We start from the raw sequence: 22,439 nt of genomic DNA, 5'->3' as shown, positions 1-22,439 counted from the left end.
GACCACTAGTTCATTGCACGCAAGTCTTCCGGCAATTTGAGAGATCCTCGCTTGTAGTGAATCGGGTGCAGCATGTTTGAGTGAAGGTACCTAGATACTGACAACAAGGGGTTGAGGGGGGCCGGCGCTTATCAGTATAACGGCAAGGATGGAGCTCCGAACAGCCCTGTGATTCTGACCCACCCACAGCTGTTGGCACCTGGACTAGGCACGGATCGATGCCTGCCTAAGTGCATAGCGGAGAAAATACACGTCGAGGTTTAACGATATATCAACGTACACCGGACTACCAGGTCAAGCACGTTGCCACAGATTACCCAGTACTCATGCATTCACGTTTGGGGTCACATGCAGCCATGGAAATGTTCTCTGCTCGCCAAAGAGCAGGATTTGACCTTCTTTGGCCTGTTCGACTCTGAGACGACGCGCTGCTTCGGTCGAGACTAGGCGCAACCCCCAGCGCGAAAGCGTCTCGAGGGGTTGGCTGTCATCAACTACTTATCTTTTGTGCGCAGGATCGAAGGCCGACGCGTAGGCAGACCGACTGTCGTATCTGATGATGCGTACTGGCTCACCACTTCTGCCACCGCCGTCATCGATTCCAGGATCTTGCCCTCAAAAGTGCCGTAAAAGTCGTTGTCATGCGGTGCCTCCTTCGGTGGCCACTGCTCGCGCCAAGGCTGTCTCTTGGTCTGCTCGCCTACATATTCTGCACCACCACCTTCGCCGCCTTCGCTGCTTTCACAGCTGCTTTCAACACGCCTTTTCGGACCTCGATGTTTTCCCGGTTCCAGGTGATGGCTTCGGGTTTTCTGGTTTTGGTGCCGGGCGCGGCTTCGGTGCACTGCCGCCGTCAATCTCTAGCATCTCACCTGCAGGAGTGCCATAGAACTCGTTCTCCTGCGGCGCATTCATTGGCGGCCACTGCCCGCGCCATGGCTGTGCTTTCGTCTGCTCGCCTCTATCATCGCCAGCCTTCACGACCGCTTCGCGCTTTCTGGGCGGTTTCGGAGGTGCTGGCTTCGGTTGTGGCCTTGGTGCACTGCCGCCGTCAATCTCAAGCTTCTCGCCTGCAGGAGTGCCATATAAATCGTTCTCACGAGGCAGGCTCTTCGGCGGCCACTGCTCAAGCCATGGCTGTGCTTTCACTCGTCCGCACATTTCCTGAATCGGTGTGAGCAGATTGTAGCGAGAGATGTGTCTCAATCGAACTTAGCACTGCATGACCTGCTAACGCGTTCGTGGTATGGGAGGGTTGCTACCCAAGAGCTGCGCCGCAGTCGAACCGGAGGGGCTGTTGTGGCGATCATTGCCGGCCGGATCGCATTGGGGGCCCCAGGGCCCTCATACAGCCCCGCTATCAAGTTCCCTGAGCTTGACCCCCACTCCGAATTACACCAACCCCTGAACTTCTTCAGACCCTAGTCACTGGCTTGCAAACACTTGCCAGAAGTCCTTCGCTTGAGGTTAGTTCGTATGCTAAAGCGCTTGCAGATGTGTGACGCCCCAATGCATAGGCGGACTGCAGACTGTCCTATGATGTGGGCGGACCACTGGTCCGCGGCACGTTGGCGTACGGCAGGGATACCAGGATCTTTATGAAGTTCATCGCTCACAGCTTCAGCCTGACACTCATGACAGCACAGCCAGCACTTTCCAACGGTCTAAAGCAACGGCGTCCTTCGCAGCTGTGTCAAGCTTTGCGCGAGGCCGAGCAGCCTATGTCGAGTTCTCTGCGTGCTTTGCACTGTGTAAGAACGGATAATAAACGGAAGCTACGACTACGTCCATTCGGTCGAGGTCAATTCAGTCAGCACTGGCGATGCAGAGACCAGTACGGCGACAAGCTCTCTGCATCATACGTTTCAAGGGTCCGTGATAAGTAATTGCGCGCACGAAAGACTCATGCGACGGAATCAAGGCCAACAATACTATCATGCTCCGAAGACTCGACTTTGGCAGCAGACGACCGGCCTCGGATGAGGGCTGGGTGTTACGGTAGGACTGCAGGAACCCAGTGCCGCCATACTAGCTTTCTTGAGCTGACACAATGAATACAACAGTGTTATAATTGTCCCGTCTGCAGTCCAGGAGGGGATCGACGAATGGCAACCAGTTTCTAGTCCGTGGCTCTCGAAACTGGTGACCGACTTCAAAGGTCGTCTGGAGATGTTGCAATTTGACATCGCAGGGGATGCTCAGTCACGCATCATTCGGCACACACTGGACGCAGGACAGCATCTCCTGACCGCGTTGAACCATGACTGCGAACAGTCGACGGTAAGGAGGAGGCGCAACCTGCTATGGTCCGATTGCTGATTTTAGCGATCGAAACAGCCTTTGTACTCTTCTCTACTGTTCATTTGCCATGGTACGGGTGGCATAGTTGTTCAGAAGGCAAGTGCCAAACCAACGCAGATCTGCGAAAATTGACCTTTTCTAAGACGCTCTGCTTGATGCGAGAACACTGGTATCACTATAAACGGCTGATCGATTCCATCTGCGGCGCAGTCTTCCTTGGCGTTCCAAATTTTGGCAAGGACTACAGTCAGACGACCCATACTCTACGGTCCATGCTGGAATGTCGAGAGTCTCTACGTGGAAACCCAACAGTGTCACCTCAAGACGTCCATGATATTAAGCTCCTGCATGAAGCTTTCGAGTTGTTGCCTATCAACTTTCCGGTCCTCTGCTGCTTCGAAGCTCTACCAACGAAGTTAAAGAAAAAATCATTCGCCAAGATCCGCAAACCAGAGCAGTACATCGTGAGCACTTGTCTCCTCTGACCATACTTCGTAGCACTCACAAAAGCAATGGCAGATTGTACCCCAGAAGCTATGTGGCTTCGGCAAAACGCTGGAGACTGTCTCAAGCGTGGCGGCAGACCATACTGGTGTTCGCCAGCTCGACCCGAACGGGTCAAATTACAAGGCCGTACACGCCATGATTGAGAAGGCCCAACGATCGGTGGCCTTGCGTACCACAGAGTCTTCAGAGCCCTGCAAGTCTACACAATCCAAGGTTCCAGGTGTGCTATGGCTGACTACAAGAAAGACACGGCTCCTCTGGGCCTGCAACTGCTGTCACTTAACAGTGAGACAGGATCGGAAGGACAAGACTATACGCCAATAAAGACCTCTAGCCCAGGGCCTGGGCACACTGCTACGGTGGAACGCTCATCGCTCAATATTACAGCCACCTTGTCAGATGGGTCTTTCACCCTGGTCGAGCTCCAAGCTGCATTCGAGCCTCCAACGAGAGACCTCAAGCTTCCTTGCTTCTCCATGGGCGCGCAAAAGAGCAAACCCGAATTTTTCGGGCGTGCAGAGGTCTTACAGGCAATGGACAAAGTCCTTCTTCCTCCATCGTATGACGATCTGGAAGACTCTGCGCCTCTACGTTCGTATGCTTTGTGCGGGATGGGTGGCATCGGCAAAACCGAATTAGCCGTCCAGTACGCATACACCCGAAAAGAGAAATTTGAGGCTATATTTTGGCTCAACGCGGATGATCCGACCATTCTGGCAGAGCAGTTCGCCCGTATAGCGCAAGATCTGGGTCTCGAGGAGCGCTCTGATGCTCGCGATTTCGCCGCCAGTCGGGAAACTGTAAAAGGCTGGCTGTCCATGCCTCGAAAACGCTTCCCAGGCGACGATCAAATGGAAGACGTTCCATGGCTACTGATATTCGATAATGTTGACAATTTGGAAGTGCTCCCGGACTACTGGCCAGGCACTGGAAGAGGCTCAGTGCTGATTACAAGTCGCGATCCTGATGCGAAAGAGACAACGCACTTAGCTCAGGCTGGCACAGATCTACAACCGTTCACAGTGTCAGAAACAGCACAACTCGTGGGAAGGTTGACCTCGTATAAAACAAACGAAAATGAGTCCGTGGCTCTGCATCAAATATCCGAGATTGTTGATGGCTTGCCTCTGGCCATCAAACAGGTCGCAGGTCTTCTGCGAAAATCTCGCATGCGGTACAGCGAATTCATACGCCTGTACAGAAGAGAAGGAGCAACGAAACTCATTGGAGCCTCCAAGACTCTGGCCGGTCCAACACAAGCTCGAGGCTTGATCACGGTGTGGGCGCTTGATCGTCTCAGCGAGTCAACAAGGGCCATGCTCCAGATCATGGCGCTGCTCGACCCAGACGGCATTCCTGAAGATCTCGTCTGTCAAGAAAGGCCCAATGTGGAACTTTCATCGTATCCGAGGTTCGAAGACTATTATGATGCCCGGGCCGAGCTCCTGCAATCGTCTCTCATCCGACAAGCTGACGAAGAAGGGGGCTCTCTCTCTCTACATCGACTCGTTCAGGACAGCATTAGGGCGTCCATGCAGCCTGAGGAGATGCTCCTTGCGTATCGCACAGCCTTTCGGCTTACCTCAAATGTCTGGCCGTACATAAATCACAGGGATGGAAAGCTTGTCGCCCAAATGGCAGCTTGCGCAAGGTTTCTTCCCTCCGCACTGCGGCTCAGAGATGGCATAGAAGCCCTGTTCGTTGATTACCCGACACTCGAACTGGACGCAGCCAGCGCCAACCTGATGGCTGATGCCGGATGGTAAGTCTAGCTGCCGTGGGATTTTGCTGACCACTGACCGTGATTGCAGGTATGTCTTCGGCAGAGGGCAGCTCGACGAAGCGATAGCATTCTTCCAATCGGCATTGAACATCGTGCAGAACATTCCGATGGACGAATCGGAGACCAGATACTACCTCATACGACGTGTACACAACGGCATCGGCACTACCTGTGCAGAAATCAATCGTCCAATCGACTGTCTCAAGCACCAGACTATTGTGGCTGACCTATTGATGACCCGTAATAGCACTTTCGGCGTCCCTGTCGACGACTACCCAACTGCCATCGCCCAAAACGAATTAGGTGTGGCAAAGGCGTTCAACGGCGATTTGGAAGGAGCAGAAAAGGAATTCCTGCTTTCAATCAAGACATATCAGCAGAATCCAAACTACGAGGATGTGTGGCTAGGTTGGCCTATGCCAAACCTGGGATTCATCTACTGGTTGCAGGGACGTTTGACCGAAGCCCGACAAATTCTGGAAGAGGTGCTTGACATCTTCAGATTAGCATACGGTGTTGACGACGTCACTTCATTCCGGTGAGTTCAGGACATACCTCTGCAGAGCCGCGCGAATGCTAACGTTGCAATGGCAGGACTGGCAAAATACTGTACGCACTGGGCAACGTCCTCGAGGACCTGCAGTTATATGACGAGAGTCTCTCTGTCCATCTCAGATGTGTGAAGCAATACTCTCAGTCACTAAGCACGATGCATCACCGGTTCGGAGATGTTTGTGTTCGTCTTACGCGGCACTTCATACGACTCAAGGACCACGTTTCCGCTAGGTGAGAATCACCTTTCCTTACCCCGTTGCTGAGAACCCAGCATCCCATACTTATGCTCTCAATAGATCTTACCTCGATCAAGCACTCATCGCCTTCAAACAACCCTGGCTGAAAAACGAGTATGTACGAGCCAAGTACTGGGAGAGCCAGCTCCTATCATCAATGGACGAGGAAGATCTGGCGAAAACAGCGCAGTCGGAAGCCTTCGAGGGCCGCCGCCAACTGAAGCCATCCGATACCAGACCAGTAGATGCATTGACCCACAAGGACTACGATGATCTGGTGATATTCTGGTCGCGATAGCTGGAGTCCGCGACGCTTTCGATTTCCGATACCTAGATAGCACTGACAAGAGTCCGGCTTCTCTGCGCCTCGAGTCAATCAGGCGCCTCTTCACCTGGTGACTTCGCCTTGCCCGGGCGCAAGCGTGCCCGCACCTCCTTCATGGCCCCAACACATCTCTCAGAAAAGAGGAATGCCATCGCGATGCCAGACAGGATAATGGAAACCACAAACCAAATCCAAATCGAGGTTTTCTGTTGGCTCAGCTGCTGCACGTTCATGCCGAAGAAGGAAGTCGTAAATGACAGCGGTACGAAGATGAACGCCAGAGAAGTTAGCCTACTGACCTTCTTGGCCTGCACTATGCCCTCGCGTGATTCTGCGATCGCCATCGTGTTCATGAGAATCACAACTGCTTCTTTGTAACGGTCAGATACCATTCGTGTCCGTTCACGAAGGCACTCGTGATCAGCTTCGAGCGCGCCCCACGACTGTGTTGCTTTCTTATGAGATGAACCCTCTGGAGCTTTAGTCCAGTGTGACTCGCCTATATTCCTCATGCACTGCCGGACCTCATGAGTCTGCTGGGACATGGACGACAGTATTTGCGATCTGTATATCACTGAAGGCACTTCGTCTGTCGAGATACTGCTTGGCCTTTCTAGGACAACATCAGAGTTGAGCAAATTCAAGAACTGACTCTGAGAGGCTGCAGAAAGCCGGAGCAACTCAGTTATCGCGTAGCTTGCATCCTGACGCACAACGTTTGGGCTCGAAGCTCGAACATAGTCGTGATGTATAAGTGCTGCGGACTGCGGGGCTCCGAACGGCACAGGATCTCTCGATTTCGCTTTGATACGGTGGCTTTTGAGGGCCAGATTGTGCCTGTATCGCACGATGGGAAGCAGTTCGACAGCCGCCTGGCTGCCTAGCGGACGTCGCGGACACCATGGTTCTTCCATGGGACTGTCCCACTTCAAAGTGCTATCAAGCCAGACGAAAACTGGGACAGACTTAGTCAGAGCAGTCATTACATCAATTGTTGGGACACTTACGGACATAGCTTGAGCGAGACTCTTGCAAGCAGATGGATATCCTTTGTTCGATGGCGAAGTGGGAGTCGTCTAAGACATGGTAGTTTCTTACGATAGATTTGCCCAGTCTATCATCGGTCCCACTCGGAATGCGCAGCTGCCTATGATGCGCGATCAACGCATGCTGAGCCTTCGAACGTCTTGTAGCGTGGTCGTCAGGTCTCTCGCGGCGTCCAGCGATATGCTTCAGACCCAAAGTATACACTGGCAATTGTAGCAAGTGCCATGTCTCGGACGGCAAGCTGGGCTCTGAGAAGGCGCTCGAGACCTGATGTGGATCGAGGAAGTCCAAATGTCGACGAAAGAATTCTGGATCTAGCTTGTACTTTGCTCCGATTGACTTGAGCCACAGAGGTGATGGGAAGCCACCGAGAAACACGATTTGGCTGGCCTGATCTGATACAGGATGTGAATAGAAGTTCTCTGGACTGGTAAAGGCTGTCACTTCATGGTCTGGAAGACTTCTGGAAGCGTGCAAAGGCTGAGAGCTCCCGTCCAAAGATCCTCGCTCCGTCCTGCTGGCGTTCTGGTCAAACGTGTACAGAGTAACAAACGCTTCCGTCGGTACTGTAGCAGATGCGCAAGTGGATCCAGACAGATATTCGGCAAGCGGCTGAAATGCTCGACCATCTCCGTCTGATAGTCTGGCGAAATTGTGAATGGCGCGACCGTACTCATCCGGTGTCACTAGGAGGACAGTCAGACTCCATCGTTTCAGTGTTGTGATGGTCAGAGTCAATTGCAGTGACTTACCTTGATCACTTGTGCCTTGCGGACCCGGGTTTTGCATACGCTCATCAGTACTGGCACGGTCAACTGCAACTAAAGGTATTGAGGTCCTGCTCATTGCGTCTGTTCAGTCAGCCCGCGGGGACTGCTTCAAGATGGGATGGGAGAATTATCGGCCTGTTCCCTCGATGAGCAATTGGAGTTGAAAAGCACGCAACTGAGGTTCAAGTTGTCCTTGACGCGACTTTTGGCGCCATCAGAGGAAAATTATCAGCCTCAGGAGTCCGTTGGCTTGATGACAGGGATGTGTTTGGGTAGCGTCAGAGCCTCGACCTTGCAAGCGCCGGCCACGTCGGTGATTTAGGCGCCATGCAGCACCAACAGCTGCTCCGCCACCTCAGTTACAACCCAAACCACCTCTCCAGAGGCTGCCTTGCCGAGTGCCTTGTTTGAGTGCGAGGGATCAGCGGGCGGCTGCAATGGGCGCAGACTTCGATCTCGTTCTCCTTTCGCATCGTAGCTGCACATTACATCGATACCCGTACCTAGATGTTGACCGCGGCATTTCAAGAGCACACGCGTTCGTCCTGACATTTGGCGCCTCTCGCGAATTAGCAGCGATCATCAATCTATGGATACCAAGCAGGTAGTATCGTGCTGCATTGCACAACCTAGATGCGATGAAGAGGAGTTTATCCATGGAGTTTGCACCGATAGGATGCACCCCCCCGAGATTTATATGGGTGAGACGCAACCTCCTGAACGATGCCAGCATCAATTGCTTGTCTTGCAGAGTCTTGCGAAGACTTGAGAGCTTGTACATATCATCGACGCTGATAGCATCATCGACGAGGGTCTGTCAACGATCGTTCGGTGGTCTGTGTGCGTTGTTGTTGGCGGCCATGTCCAATTTGACGAGTGCGGGGCAAAGCACAACAAGCCAGTCTTCCCTCTTCACCAGGGAAGACAGCTTAATTTCATTGAACGGCGCACATTTCCTTGTCCCATCCAAGGCCATCGTAAGCTTGAGCGCACCATCAAACATCCGCCGTTGCTGAGTATGCCAGACCGGAGTGTTGTTCGCGAACAGAGATGGTCAGCTTGTGACGGTGATCAAGCCAGGACAAGGGCAGGCTATCACCGTGGATTTTGTCTCGGACGTCGTGGCAGAATACACAAGACTTGATGATGTCTGGCAGACAGCATTCTTGTCTGGCGTTGTGTTTCTTGTCGCCCACGAAACGCGCCCTGATATCGATGCAGCGGTGCAAGACTACCTCAAACAGCTAGGCAACGTCTGGGTTGACACGCTTGCAGTCACCGATGCTTCAGATGATGTACAGGCGGGACCGTACATCATCCTAGGGGGAAGACTCCACGATACTTTCAAGCTGGTGGACGATTCCCACGGAACGTTCATGACTGCCGTCCGTCCATTGACGAAGTATGTTTCTCCATTGTGCCTCGTGCAAACGACGACATGGCCAGACTGACGAGGACAAGTGACACTTTCCAGCCATTGCCATACAAGAGCAGTACAGACCAGTTCTCCGCCGTGGCACTTCCCTCGAGATTGAAGGCCCGTGCGGGTCCTGGCAGCCCATTTCGTGGAATCAGGATCGCCGTGAAAGAGCAAATCTTCTTGAAGGGCATCAAGGCATCTCTTCAGTCTCGAGCATTCTACAATACCTATGGTCCCAGACCGGAGACGGCAAAATGTCTCGCGAAGCTGCAGAGCGGTGGGGCGCATATCCTGGGGACCTTGAAGATGAATCCTTTCGGTGCCTGGGTCGAGCCGGTCGAGTACATCGACTATCAAGCCCCGTGGAATCCTCGTGCGGATGGCTATCAATCTTCGGGAGGCAGTAGCACTGGTTCGGCTGCAGCTCTCGCCGCGTACGAATGGCTCGATTTTACGCTTGGTGCAGATAGTAAGTATGACTTGCGATGTCAGCAGGACTCAGCTAAGCCAATAGCATGGGGCAGTGTGATGAGGCCAGCGCTCTGGTGTGGTCTATTCGGTCTCCGGCCTACGACCGGTTCCGTCTCCGTGGAAGGTATGCGACCAGGTATACGGTAAGTGCATCGATTGTGTCGCCACTGCCCTGAGTAAAGATAGGGCCCAACCCCGCAACTCTGGTGGTATGTTGCTAATGGACTAGTTTCATGGACACTCCCGGCGTATATGGGCGAGATCTAGGAAAGCTGCTGACGTTTGCTGAATCGTGGCTCGACCACGATCACTTACAGCTGGATGCCAAGGTAGCTTCGTCTTGATCGAGCTCCGTACCCTATCTGACTCTCCAGAAGCCGTTCACATCCATAATATGGGCAGTCGATCTGTGGGAAACGATAGACGAGAATCAGCGTGACTTGGCTAGGAGCTTCCTCCGTATATTAGCAAAAGAGACAGGACTAGCTGCGGAGGAGGTGTCATTTGCTCAGAAGTGGGCTGAAAGTCCCCCGGAAGAGGCTGGAACACAGTCTCTGGGTGATTACACTACCAAGGTACGTTGCATCAATTCGACTGGAACATCGCCCAACTTACTCCGATCATAGGCTGTGGGCGACTTAGGGTTTGAAAGCAAGCAAAACCAACAGCAGTTCACGCGAGATTACCACCAAAAGTTTGGCAGTTGGCCATATCGAAGCCCTCCTAACCAGCAGGCTCTGTATGTCGACCTGGCCCAAGGTCGCTTTCGCGGGCTAAATTGTTCCTAGGGACAAGCTTACCAATATCACGGAGGACGGGTTCCACGACGCCTTGAATCGCATGCAGGTGTTCAAAAAGTGGTTCCGTGCCAACATCTGGCGCCCAGAAACATCGAACCCGATAATACTAGTTCCGATTGAGAACATAACACCACGGTACAGGGACGAGTTTCCAAAGTATGTCTATGAAGATCCGCGCTGGGGTCGATCTGTATCACTGACAACGAAAGCTTTCGCCGGCCACCTCCAGGAATCAACAGCCTGTTTCTGAGCCCTGTTCTCGGTGCTCCTGAGTTGCTCGTTCCAGGTACGAATTCGGCACACACCATGGCAAGCTTTAAACTGACGATCGCGCAGTTGACGAGATTCCATATCATTCGAGAGTGACAGGACAGGAAGAGCACTTACCATTCGTGGTAGGACTCATGTCTGCGCCCGGTAAGTCCTGTAGACCTCCTACTGAACTTCGCACAGAATTGACTTATATCTACAGGGACTGATCTCCTGTTGATTGAGGACACGCTTCGAGTATTCTCCTCGTCTGACAGATTGCATACACGTGTTCACACAGGGAAGCGCATGTTCTTCAAGACCGTGACTGAGAACGCAGCCTCTCAGCGACCTCTGGATGTGCGAGAACCAGTTAAGAACAGACGATACGGCCACGGTAGATAGTGAAAGTTCCGACGGATACAGGTCTGATAAGAAGAGAAGGAACTTCAACCGGAGCAAGATCGTGGCGACAAACTTGATCGGATCGTGCAAGCACAAACCTAGGAGAACTGACATGTAGTATATGACATCAAATCCTGGCAATTCAAACTCAGACTTAAAGCTGGTCGGCGCCCTTCCCCTTATAGTAATACTTGATCAACCCCTCAGTCAAGCACAGCATACTGTACAGCCCCGTGTCGTCCGCAACACCCTGACTCTTCGCCCAAGCCCCCAAGTCGTCCGTTCCAGGATACCGCAACAGATAGCTCTTCTTCTCCACGTCCCCACCACACCGCGGATCTTCGTACAAGATACAGTGATTCCCCTGGTCCGGCCCAATGCTCACTTTGGCGATCTTGCTACCATCTGGCAGAGGCGAGTGGGTGAGGGAGTCGGTCCATGGGATCATCCGGCAGCGAGGCATGCCAGAGGTGTCTTCCCACGTACAGCCGCCCTGCCATGAGGGGGCGGAGCAGGTGTAGACACCGGTGGTGGTGGTGTTGACTGTGGCGCCGGAGACGAGGGTCAGGCTTTGCGGGCGATTGACTGGGGGCCCTGGTGCTGGTGGTTGAGGCGAGGGAACTGCGAGGACTTGGGAGAACAGGATGGGAAAGAGGTAGGTGAGGACGACTGAATGCATTTTGCGGATTGATTGAAGAACGAACGCGGTGGTAGGAGTTTGGTGTGGCTGAGAGCACAGTCAAATGCAGAGCTGATTCGATTGGAATGATCTTGTTCCTGCACAGATCAAGCCAGAACGGCTGAGCTCTCTTGTACTCACGCAGGCACAGCTTGGACCTCCTATCTGGACTGGCGCAGCAAAGCAATTTCAAGATTGCGAACCAGTCTTTGAGGACCTTGCGTCTGTGAGTCTCGATGAAACAATCGCTGATCACGATATTCCGGTCTGGGGTGCTTTGTTTTCTTTGTCAAGGTCTAGGCCTTGGCAAGGTCGAAAGTGTACGCTATAGCTAGGGTTGTGCAAAACAGATCGAATGCAGTCCTTTGTCGAAGCTCGGTCGCAATAGTGACAAAGAGACTTCGCATCGGCCGTAGTCAGTGTGCGAACGGCGCTCGCCGAATAGCTTGGAGCTCAGGGTTCCTCAGTACTGACTGAGACATAGCCTGTCCAGCCGGTACGTCATGGAGACCTGGCCAACTGGGCCTGACCAGGCCACGACCTCGTCAAGCGATCGCTGAGGAGACCACCCAGTTTGAGGCAGCTGACACATACGCGAGGCTTGTGTCACAGTCCTGTCACCCAAGAGCATTTGCCAACCATCACATGAGATGCACATCTGGTGCGAATGCGGCTACAGCATTCACCACGGCAGTGACATTTTCGACCCTTAGTCGCACCAACTCTTGGTGCCTGATGTCGTACTCAAGTTTCTTATCCTTTGCTCGCGCCAATGCCATATAGATCTCTTCAGATCTCATTGCGAGCTCCTGCACATCTAAGGCCATCTCCAACAACTGGCGATAAACTGCTTGATTCATTCTTAGGCTGTTGTACTCTGCGATTATTTCATCAAAGGTCTTCCGGACTCCAAGTACCCTCTTGCGTTCTGCGGCAATCCTCTTGTCATAGTCGTCGTACATGCCACGAGCCCGTCTATGTATGGCAGATGGACAACTGTAGATGTGACGACTTGTGACGAGATCAAGACTCAGTTTGAGTCTTTCGCAAAGTTGCCGACCACTTTTGTACAACGGCAGGGGATTCGGGAACCTTTGTCGAGACGTAGCTGTGTCTGTGAGATTTTCAACCAGTTTACTGAGTGCTGCACACTGTTTCTCAATACTCGGTATGGCTGGTGAGACATCAGCGGCTGGCAATTGGGTCTCAGCGCTTTTCGGGTTTGTAGAAGACGAGTATGTTGCAATATCTTGTGATCGAGAGGGCGCCGAGCCTTTGGCCTTGGTGTCAGTAGAGGCAGTAGAAGAATACCGTGACCTAGGAATGATGTTGGGTCCAGCTGTAAGCAAGCGTTTATTGGTGCCGTCAGCGGCAGTATTGGTTGGTTGTCGTGGCCAGGCCTTGCCATCAAATCCATTCGTCAATAAGTCTCTGCTGACGTTGGAGTTCGTCGGAATAGATCGTGGCCAGGACTTGCCATCAAACCCAGTTGTGAGCAAACCTCTGCTGACGTCGTAATATGTTGGGTTGTCAGAATATTGCGTCCTAGGGTCGCTGTAAGATTCTATTGTCGTCCGACTTGTCCCCTTGGCGGCAATGGCATCTGTGCAGTATCAGTGGCAGGACGCCGCGACTTCGAGTTGGCAAATCCCATTGCTGTATCGAAGATGTTGGATGCAACACGATGTTGCACGACTGAAAAGTACTGCCCTCACCCAGGACTATATATCGGATGATGCCGATCGCCTGGACTACTGATCCCAAGCTCATGCCCAACGGTGGTGCTGTGTTGTCAAATGCACGACGGCTCGCAGCATTAGCGGTGACCTTGTATTGGTCTGCTCGGCGGATCATGCGCTCTTCCTCCACGCTAGTCGCTGGCATATCTGCGGATATTGGCTAGCTGACGCCCGGTTTGTATGCTGGAGATGATTGAGGCCAAGACTGTGGCTTTGGGCAGCAGAACACATTTCATGGTGCCCAATGCGAAGAGTCCGTTTCGAGAACTAGCCTGTGACAGCTCAACAAGGTGTTGCGTACCACGAGTCATGGGAGGTAGCGGAGAAAACGCCAGGTTGGTCCTTGTATCACGTGCTAGGGACGTGTCGACCCAAGATCAGTTCCTCGGATGGCCGCAATTTTGCCTGCTGGCAGGCTTCGAAGGCCGTGAAAATTGCTTGCACGTAGTGCCCAAGTGATGTGCGCAGGGACCTCACTCAAATTCGGCTTTCACATCGATTCCCGTCCCATCAACAGATTCCACAATTCTTCGTACTCGAGCATGAACATCTGGAGCTGTACCCCTGAATGTCCCCTTCTCACCTTTCGTCCAAGATGTGTCTTCTCTCCAAAGCAGCACGGCTCGGGCCATTGTGTCGTCGCGACCCCGCAGGCGTTGAACTTCGACCCAGACTTCCTCGACTAGTTCATTGACTAGGGTCATCGGATCCACGAAGTACGCGATCTGCGACTTGACTTCGTCCATCCATTGCACTCGTGGGAAATGGTGCGAGAGGGATCCGACAAACCAAAGGCGCTCAATATAGCTGTGAGTGGCAATCGCTCCTTGGAGAAGGAGATTGAAGATTAGGCGAGGGCAAATTTTGACGAGCGTACTAAGATCCATGTTCGAAATCTTGACTTTGAGCAAGAGAGCGTTTGAGCGAATTCGAGGCGCCGCGGTGTTGAAGCTGACGCAATGCAGAATATGGACCAAGAAGAGTCCAATTTGGTAGCATAGCTGAAGCTCAAGCTGATCACCAATGGCGAGCGACCGGAAGTCAGGATCCATTCGAACGACTTCAGCTTCAGTTCTGTCCTGTAACGACGCAGCCGGCTCTTCATCGCGCCAAGCCAGAACACGAGCGGCAAGCGCGCCGCGCATCGAGTGCCAGGGTTTCGACAGCGTCCAGTTGTTCTGATCAAGGTCCACGACGTGGGATAGTTGACGTTTCGTGTGGTCGGGACGGTGGCGAACTACAACCGTGGATCGATGATGGAGGAATGCGGAGATGATGTTGACCTTAGCAACAGCAAGCTCTGCGTTGAGATTCAGGTTCATGGTGCTAAGATACGACCCTAGCTTCCGAAGTCCTCGGGCATGTATGCGAGCCGTGTCTCCGTCGGCGAGGAGGACTGAGATTCGGAACAAGAACAGCATTGCTGCGAAGCTTGAGTCATCGACGTCGTCAGAGCTTTGAAGTTGAGAATTGAGCTCGGAAACGCATATCGTCTGTAGCCGAAGCCAGGGTGGGTTGCGCCAGCGTGCCCGCTGGCCTGGCTCAGTTGGTGGTGGGAGCACTACACCCGGACCACCACCAACACAGCCAGACACAAACAGTGACGCATACGCAGCTACCGCATATGACAGTGCTCGCGAGCATTGAATTTGTGGCGCACTGTCGCACCACCACCAGCCATCGATCAGATGCGTAGCGAATGGTCGTATGACTTGAAAGTAGAAGTGAACATTATATCTCATCTCCGAGTCCATCTCGGTGCCGTATGTCGAGAAAGGGTCGAGGCTGCAATAGCCAAGCAACGGGCTAGGATTCCCGAGAAGCCTCCATGTGGTCACTGCTTCGATGGCGTCCTCTTTACTTGTTGACAGCACATTCAGTTCTGATTCCAGGTTGTCGTAGTAGTCCTGCAAGTCGTCTGCTATGACGGTGGTGCTGGCAGCCACGATGCTTGTGGAAGATGAAGAGGAAGACGGCGGTGGCAACGGCGACTCCTCCGGCGAAAATATGCTCGATAGCCCTGTGGATGGGGTGTCTGCAGCAGAGTCGTACTGGCCGAGCTGAGGTGCTTCATTTTGTGGAGATGGTACATACAACTCCTGTGTATGCTCATCAACTTTCCGCCGTTTGTTGGAGCTCAAGATTGCTCTCGTCGAGGTCGACAGATCTAGTCCAGCCTTCTGCTTCTTCCATGGCCGATATTTCGTGACCACATGCGATGCTACTCGAGCAGCATCCTGCCTTGTATTGCTGTAGAAGTTTGTTGTGTCCTTATTCACAAACAGTAACGGCGTGCCCATAGACTTTGGCAACGTTGAGTCTGGTTGCCTCGTCGGGCGAGCTCGACGCCTAGAATTACTCATCTGCTTATGGGTGCGACTCGCACATCTGAGGTGACAAAGCAACTTAAATGGTTAAAGTCGACTCCAGCCGCGCGCAAACCTGTGGCGACTTAAGAGTAGATGGGGCACATCGTATCGAGCCTGGCATCGTTGCCTCGCATGAATGTAATCGTGTAGGCCAACGAGAAGAATTCGGAGCAATACTGGGCGTGGTTAGGGTCTTTTGAAACACTGACTAAGCCGACGTATTAGCGAAGAACTAACGTGCGAGCATAATCTGGGGCCGTGCATTTCAGCTATGTCGCCAAAGAGATGATGGAGAGTCAAGTAGACTTGTGTCAACTGTTTGATTATTCTGTAGACGAGATCGTGGAACCTGTCTACCGGCTTAGCTTCCCAAAAGAATACGGGAAGTCTGGGGAACTGCCCATGCGGGAGGCGATTCGACGGTGCAGTCGCACAGCAAGGCAGGCGTCGGGGGAGGCGCGATCTCCCTGAGTGCCCTTAGCTGACGCTGCTGACATGCGACTGCTTCGGCCCCGATGATCAGACTCGGAGCATCTAAGCTTCTTGACATTGTGATGTTGCAACAAACTTTGTTGTGTCAAAATGGCAGGCGCATTAGACAACGTCACGTCTCTTGCCATTGGTGTGATTCCCTACCCCAAAAGCTTCCAGGATTTTTCTTGACGTCCAGTTTGCCTTCCCAAGCTTCAAAGGCATCTTCACACGTTACTTACTGACAGAAATCAATAGTCATCGCCTTCGATCGGATCGCCAATCCCGCCATTCCATGCGACAGCGGAATCGCGTCTCTGCCCTTCGACCACATCCGGAGTGCGGCTCGCACGAACCTCCTTCCCAAAGTGAACCTCCTTCATAGAAGCGGTCGTATTGATGCCCTTCCGGACCGACTTGGTGCCCTTTCGCTTAGGAAAGATTCCCTCTAACGAATCAGTCGACCCTGTTCCTTGCTCAACGCCATCGCCTGCAGCATCGAACGTGTCGGAGAAGGTCGTCATTCCAGGCTGGGCAACCAACGCCGACGGGATGGACACCCTTGCGCTGGATGTGGTTGACTTCGCGAGGTCAGCCCAAGATACACCAGTCGTCCTCTTAATTACACCAGTGACAGGCTTAGTGGCGTTGGAGTCACGAGCTCGAGCTCGAGCTCGAGTTGCCACATACTCTTCCGCGAGAATCAGATCGACCTCTGAGTCCGAATCGAAATTGTGACGCAGCGGTACGGCAGAGCTGCTGCCACGATTGCCGGAAATCTCAGTCTGGCCGAGACGACCGTTGTCGTCGACAGATCCTTGGCGATCGATGACTGGCATGGCAACTTCATCTTCTGAATCCTCGGACTCGAAGAGTGTGCTGACCGGAACTGCTCTGTCGCGAGTGCTGCGGACCTTTTTGCGGCCGCGTGGTGAGCGAGCCTGCTTGTTGTGGCCTTCGAGGCCGCTGCGCTTGCGTTTAGGTTCATTTACCAAAGTGTCATCGGTCGAGGCTCTGCCAGCACGGCGATAGGTACTGCTCAATGGCTGACTGGATGTCTTGACCGGTTTGCCAGATTTGCTGGCTCCGACAACCACGGGCTCTGGCGTGCTACCAACATAGGTCGCATCGGCCGAATCAACAGACTCCTCATCCATATTGGTCACCCTGGCAGGTCGATACACGTGCTCGTCTTCTGGTGTGACAAACTCTCCAATCTTAGCAGACATTGGCAACGCCTTTCTCTTTCCCGGCATAGCTGCACCAACAAGCACACCCCTCGCCGCCTTCGACTTCTTGCGCGTCGCTTGTTGAAGAGTCGGGGTCAGTGGCTGCGTCTCGTTCCTCGCCATGATGCGGGTCACCTCGCGCCCCTCCACATCGTTGACAACGTCCACAGCACCAGACACGATCGGCATACCCTGAGCCTTGCGTTTGTACATCTCGATTCTGACCTTGTTCATCGGCAGCTCGGCTCCGAGAGCGAGCGTACGCTTCCTCCTCGCGATCTCCTCCATTTCGGCCTTGAGCAACGGCAACAGCTCTGCATCATCGGCCGCAGCGCGATCGCCAGCTAGTCGCAAATTTTGCTTGAGCAGTGGGTTTGAAGCATTGTTGACGACTTTAGCCTTTGTGATTCTCTCAAGGCGCAGCTGACGTTTGCGAGCGACACGCGGATCGAACTCTGCGGCCATCGGAACATGGATTGGAGCCTCAGCCTGCGCAGCTGCTTTCTCAGCGGCGTCTCGATCGAAGGCCTGAGCTGACGGGCTGTTGAGAGCATGCATGCGTGTTGTCTGCAGCGCTTGTTGTACAATGAGTGTGACTGTGTTCCGAATGATCAGAGAGTCCATATGTTGTGGAAGAAGTGGGTATAAATATTCGTTGGTGTTGCCTCGCCACAGCTGCCACTTTGGTCCACATTTCAGGCGCTAAGAGCATTTACAATGAGTCAGTGAAGTTGTGAGATTGAATGGTTGCTATGCAGAAAGTGCCAGAGGTCACGTGAGAGACTGAGACAGCAGAGACTCTGGGACGGTGAGTGCCTTTCAGGTCAGGGTGTCCTGGAAGGTCATGCCTCTTTTCTGTGTCTTCTGGTGAAAAGTCGTTGCATGCTCCGACCTGGCTGCCAACCGAGTTGGCAATCTCTGACTGCGGTTGGACATCGAGGTAAGACGCTCTGAGGGTGGTAGGAAGAGTGCACTCATCACCAAAGGCAGTTGAAGTGCAACGTGCGGTTCGGAGAAGCGAGTACTTGACGCCAGCGCATGCCTGACCGCACTGACGGTCTCAACATCTTAAGCGGATGACGCATTCGAGCTCTGCATAGGAGAAGTCCAGCCTTTGTTCCAGCGCGCCGTACCTGATGTGATATTAGCAGCCAGGTACAACCAGGTCTGCGCGCATTTATGCCCGAGAGCTACAGCATGGACTTGTCAACAGTCCACAACATGGCATTGCGAGCACTTCCCATATCATCTCCTCGATCCTTGCCCCAAGGAGCAGAATTTGTAGGTACCCATGTCAACAAGGCAAACCAGGCAAACTTCCCATGAGAATGAGGCAAACGGCCCCAAAGGTCTCATCAGCCGAGCGGAGGTCGACGCGAGAGTCGCGACAGTATCGGCAGTGTCCTAATAGCGAAATGCCGATGTGATCTGCTAATCATGCATGTCGCCCAGCCTAGAAATCCGTCTCCCAGAAGTGGCTCGAGGTTGGAGGTCGGCTGAAATCAATATGTGCGCCTTCCTCCGCTCCTCAGAATGAGCCGGCAGATGTCATGCGATCCGAGCCTTCACAGCAATGGAAGCAAGTTGTGTCTCAGAGCAAAAAACTAGCAAGAGTTCCCCTCGCGTATGGACGAGAGCTCGTAACACGATGCTGCTCTAACGCCTGCAAGATCCATCAGCCACATCAAGAAGCTAGCAAAAGTCCATCATGCATGCAGAGCGACTCTCGTATAGTTCTCGTAGACTAATTTCATTGTGCCTTGCCCCGTGTACGCCTCGGAGCGTCGATCGGCACAGGACGACGATCAATACTGCTGACTGAAAGCTGACCATAGCGCCTCGAAAATGATGCGCGATGTCGCACAAGCTGCCACGGTGGTTCAGTATTAATGTGTTTGCCATTCCAGGAGGTCGCCCGCAGCAGCGCTCCGGTCCCAGCTATGCATACTGACTGCTATCGATACTAGATAAGTTCGTTTCGCGTCGGAGCTAGCACATCCAACTCCCACGGCAGAGCACTCCTGCCAGGTTGGATATGTGTTCTCTCCTAGGAGGGCTTCACGCTATCAAGCCTTCAGCCGACAGCATTGTCTCTCACTTGCCATCTGAACTCACGCAGAGCCATCGACCACCATGAACCCCTGCACTCCAGACAGTCCTTTCTGGTCGATAGCCACACAGACCCCCTTGTAGCCCTCATCCTCAGCCGCGGGCACGACCATCGCGTTGAGATCCCACTTGCCTGCCTCAGGTCAGCATCCGTCCCCAACCAAGCCACTCCTGGGGATATAACTTACCACCAGCCGCGCAGTAGTACATCCAGCGTCCTCATACCACACAATGGAAACCGTGGCAGGCAAGTCCTTGTAAGCTGGTCCCGCAACGGCACTCAGGTCGATAAGTTTGACGAAAGGGCTGATCGGACCGGTGTGGTAGGAAAGGGTTGGGATTGTCTGGCATTTGTTGAGGGTCGTCAATTGGGCGTAGCGGGTGCGGTAGGGTCCTGTTAAGCTGAGATTAGCCCGTGGTGCAGGACAGACAGGTAGAACAAATGAAAGCGCGGAGAGACCGCGAAAGGCAAACGAAAATAAGGCACTTACCTTCGCCATCCGTGACAGCGCAGCCGTTGGTAGTATCGAACGAAGTGGCGGCAGCGGTCGAGGTGGTAGTGTCGCCGCCGGGATAGAAGAATTCGAGCTCGATCAGTTGGAAGGGTGTAGCGGCATCTCTCCTGCTTATTATAGTATATGGTCAGTGCTTGTTCATATTCATGGCCTTGGTGCGTGGGCCGGGACATCCTTCTTTGGCTTTGTGTCTTTGCTGTGAAAGCTTCACGCCCTTCTTCTTCTTCTTCTCACCCTTCTTCTTCTTCTCACACCTCACTTGCAGGAACCTCGCTGGGGAAGAACTTACTTAGCAGCAGCAGACATAGCGCTAAACTCGACGGGAGAAGCAACCGCGAAGACCGAGACGAGAGGAAGCAGCCATAGGACGAGCAGCCAAGCCATGACGGAGCCGTACTTGTCCTTCGCTTGGGAGTCCTCCGGCATCTTTGCGATAGTACGGTAGTGGATGAGGACGAACGAGGGTATCAAGCGCAATAATAGAATGCTCCTGGAAGGACTTTGCAGAGCGATTGGGCGGGTCAAGGAGTGAGTTGTAGGATGGACGTGCCGGGAGGAAAATTGAGGCGTAGATAAATCAAGCCAAGACGGTGGGTTCAGTGCATGTTGTGCAGTCACTGTCCAGGCAACGGGACGTTCAGGATGACGCAGCAGGACAGATAATAGTGAGCTGTTGTGGTAACGCTGCAGTGAATTGCTGGTGACTCACTGATAACCAAAAACCTCAAGAAACCAGCAGCAGCATTGAACATGAAATAGGTCTGGCTTGAAGTACTGCATTGAATCTTGGCGAGGATTTCCGATGTCGTACATCGGACGTTCGATGCATTCGGGGTGAACCGAGGACCTGCATACCGATCGCTTGCATATGCATGAATATGTACAGTACAACGACAAGGTAGCGATGAGCTTAAGTCACTGCTTCAGCCTCTCACCAGCCAGATCTTCTTGTGCGTCTCGAATAAGAAAACTAACCTCGAGTCAGCACATGTTCCGGTTGCCAAGGCCACACCACACCACACGTGCATAAGAGGGGTTGAGTAAGAAAGAACAAAAATAGGTGACACGAACCTGTACCACCAAACCGTCGGGATCACCGTTCCCAAATGCCAAAGACTATGCGCATCCACCATACCGCCCCACGGTGGGAAGTCAAACAGCTCCAAACTCATCGCCATGATAATCCACGCTACTATGAGACCAGGCCACGCAGCCCAGGTCTTCTGTAACCGCCTATAGCGGGTCACTGAGAACCAGCTCCACAGCAAGTTCTGCACGACGCCGACTGCGACGTTGGCGGCCATGTTATAAGTGTAGTCCCAGCTCCAGAGAGTCAGGTAGGAGACATGAGCCAGGTAGAGTATACAGCATGTGGCGGTCCAGATGCGCAGGAGTGATTGCTTTTCGGAGGTGGTGGTGAGATCGAGACGAAAAACACGCACGACCGCGAGATACAGACCGTACAGCACGGAGCGCCGGCTGCGAAATAGTCGAGCTTCTCAGTGAGGTTGAAGTCTCGCGTGTGGAAGATCATGCTGAAGATCCAGCTTGCCAGGCCGAAATACCCGAACATCTGATAGTATGGCATGAGCGAGTAGCTGGCTGGTACTTTGTCCGCCAACCGCTTCAGCCCATTGCGGTGAGCGAGGTAGTTGAATAGGGAGAATAGTACGGAAAAAGGCTCCTGCATGCCAAGAAAGCGATGGAAGGGCCATTTGCCATGGTACTGCACGATGGGCTCGAGCATGGGTGGATCGCGGTCCAGGCGTCTCTGGGTGATGATGTGTTGGCAGGTATAGTCGCATTCGGCTGGGCAGGTCCAGAGAAGCAGGCGGTGGTGAAGGGCTGGGAAGTGTGAGCCGTGTGCGTTGAAGACGTAGTCCGGGTTGGTGTGGCCCTTACGGATGATGGCGGGTCCGGAGTCGCAGAGCTCTTGTTTGCAGACCTTCGAGACTGTCAGCGGCATCGGTCTGGGGATACAGCATCATGTTGTTTGATGGCAGCGTACCTGTACACATTCACGGAAGTCGGGCAACCGATCACCGATGGAGGCCAGGGAAGGGGCCGCTGTCATGGCCACGAGCGCACTGGCAAGCCGCCATCGAGCGTGCTTCGCTTTGCGATGCATCGTGTGCTATGTTGGATTCACTGGCATCGTTTTGGAAGTACAAGAAAGCAAGTTGAACTGCATTGATTCTTGCCCTGGTATTGGTGCGATGGAACCGCGATTTCCCCTTGACCAAGACGGTTAGCTACAGGATTTGTCTTGGCATCCAGACTCCTTGTAAGGTAAGCAGTCTATCAACTGTGCCTTTTCGAGCATATTGCGAAGCATCAGCAAAGATTTCGAAGGGGTCACAGTGTGGCTGCAGGTCCTGTTGGGAAGTCGTTCGAAGTCGCGTCCTATGAAGGCAGGGCAACTGCGTAATGCGACTGCCTTAGCGATCAATCTATTTGGA

At 53.3% G+C, this 22,439-nt stretch overlaps 10 protein-coding genes across 10 annotated transcripts; 2 read left to right on the top strand and 8 right to left on the bottom strand.

Moving 5' to 3' along the window:
• Positions 1-494: 494 nt before the first annotated feature.
• Positions 495-1,161, bottom strand: AB675_1584 (uncharacterized protein; the record flags this gene model as incomplete). The annotated part of the gene is made up of 2 exons (XM_018141485.1): positions 495-735; positions 773-1,161. 2 exons carry the CDS (start codon positions 1,159-1,161, stop codon positions 495-497), a joined length of 630 nt encoding a protein of 209 aa, XP_017997203.1.
• A 1,874-nt stretch (positions 1,162-3,035) lies between these two features.
• On the top strand, positions 3,036-5,680 carry AB675_1583 (uncharacterized protein; the record flags this gene model as incomplete). The annotated part of the gene is made up of 4 exons (XM_018141484.1): positions 3,036-4,570; positions 4,620-5,129; positions 5,186-5,377; positions 5,443-5,680. 4 exons carry the CDS (start codon positions 3,036-3,038, stop codon positions 5,678-5,680), a joined length of 2,475 nt encoding a protein of 824 aa, XP_017997286.1.
• A 74-nt stretch (positions 5,681-5,754) lies between these two features.
• AB675_1582 (uncharacterized protein) lies at positions 5,755-7,600 on the bottom strand (the record flags this gene model as incomplete). Its single annotated transcript, XM_018141483.1, has 3 exons — positions 5,755-6,662; positions 6,715-7,440; positions 7,507-7,600. The coding sequence occupies 3 exons, from the start codon at positions 7,598-7,600 to the stop codon at positions 5,755-5,757; spliced, it is 1,728 nt and encodes a 575-aa protein (XP_017997143.1).
• Positions 7,601-8,384: 784 nt separating this feature from the next.
• AB675_1581 (Glutamyl-tRNA(Gln) amidotransferase subunit A, mitochondrial) lies at positions 8,385-10,869 on the top strand (the record flags this gene model as incomplete). The annotated part of the gene is made up of 11 exons (XM_018141482.1): positions 8,385-8,501; positions 8,550-8,926; positions 8,986-9,413; positions 9,459-9,558; positions 9,645-9,744; positions 9,790-9,990; positions 10,042-10,154; positions 10,204-10,371; positions 10,425-10,501; positions 10,552-10,632; positions 10,688-10,869. The coding sequence occupies 11 exons, from the start codon at positions 8,385-8,387 to the stop codon at positions 10,867-10,869; spliced, it is 1,944 nt and encodes a 647-aa protein (XP_017997167.1).
• A 154-nt stretch (positions 10,870-11,023) lies between these two features.
• AB675_1580 (uncharacterized protein) lies at positions 11,024-11,548 on the bottom strand (the record flags this gene model as incomplete). Its single annotated transcript, XM_018141481.1, has 1 exon — positions 11,024-11,548. One exon carries the CDS (start codon positions 11,546-11,548, stop codon positions 11,024-11,026), a length of 525 nt encoding a protein of 174 aa, XP_017997187.1.
• A 641-nt stretch (positions 11,549-12,189) lies between these two features.
• AB675_1579 (uncharacterized protein) lies at positions 12,190-13,432 on the bottom strand (the record flags this gene model as incomplete). Its single annotated transcript, XM_018141479.1, has 2 exons — positions 12,190-13,151; positions 13,264-13,432. The coding sequence occupies 2 exons, from the start codon at positions 13,430-13,432 to the stop codon at positions 12,190-12,192; spliced, it is 1,131 nt and encodes a 376-aa protein (XP_017997156.1).
• A 328-nt stretch (positions 13,433-13,760) lies between these two features.
• On the bottom strand, positions 13,761-15,587 carry AB675_1578 (uncharacterized protein; the record flags this gene model as incomplete). The annotated part of the gene is made up of 1 exon (XM_018141478.1): positions 13,761-15,587. The coding sequence occupies one exon, from the start codon at positions 15,585-15,587 to the stop codon at positions 13,761-13,763; it is 1,827 nt and encodes a 608-aa protein (XP_017997225.1).
• A 791-nt stretch (positions 15,588-16,378) lies between these two features.
• AB675_1577 (uncharacterized protein) lies at positions 16,379-17,980 on the bottom strand (the record flags this gene model as incomplete). The annotated part of the gene is made up of 1 exon (XM_018141477.1): positions 16,379-17,980. One exon carries the CDS (start codon positions 17,978-17,980, stop codon positions 16,379-16,381), a length of 1,602 nt encoding a protein of 533 aa, XP_017997196.1.
• Positions 17,981-19,403: 1,423 nt separating this feature from the next.
• AB675_1576 (uncharacterized protein) lies at positions 19,404-20,406 on the bottom strand (the record flags this gene model as incomplete). The annotated part of the gene is made up of 5 exons (XM_018141476.1): positions 19,404-19,419; positions 19,472-19,593; positions 19,654-19,859; positions 19,957-20,087; positions 20,270-20,406. 5 exons carry the CDS (start codon positions 20,404-20,406, stop codon positions 19,404-19,406), a joined length of 612 nt encoding a protein of 203 aa, XP_017997262.1.
• Positions 20,407-20,895: 489 nt separating this feature from the next.
• On the bottom strand, positions 20,896-21,946 carry AB675_1575 (uncharacterized protein; the record flags this gene model as incomplete). Its single annotated transcript, XM_018141475.1, has 3 exons — positions 20,896-20,950; positions 21,052-21,380; positions 21,440-21,946. 3 exons carry the CDS (start codon positions 21,944-21,946, stop codon positions 20,896-20,898), a joined length of 891 nt encoding a protein of 296 aa, XP_017997242.1.
• Between the last annotated feature and the right edge of the window lie 493 nt (positions 21,947-22,439).

This window comes from Cyphellophora attinorum, assembly GCF_001299255.1.
Source record: "Cyphellophora attinorum strain CBS 131958 chromosome Unknown Contig25, whole genome shotgun sequence".
Taxonomy (NCBI): Eukaryota; Fungi; Ascomycota; class Eurotiomycetes; order Chaetothyriales; family Cyphellophoraceae; genus Cyphellophora; species Cyphellophora attinorum.
The sequence above is the reverse complement of the archived record's forward strand: the minus strand, read 5'-3'. Positions and strand labels throughout refer to the sequence as shown.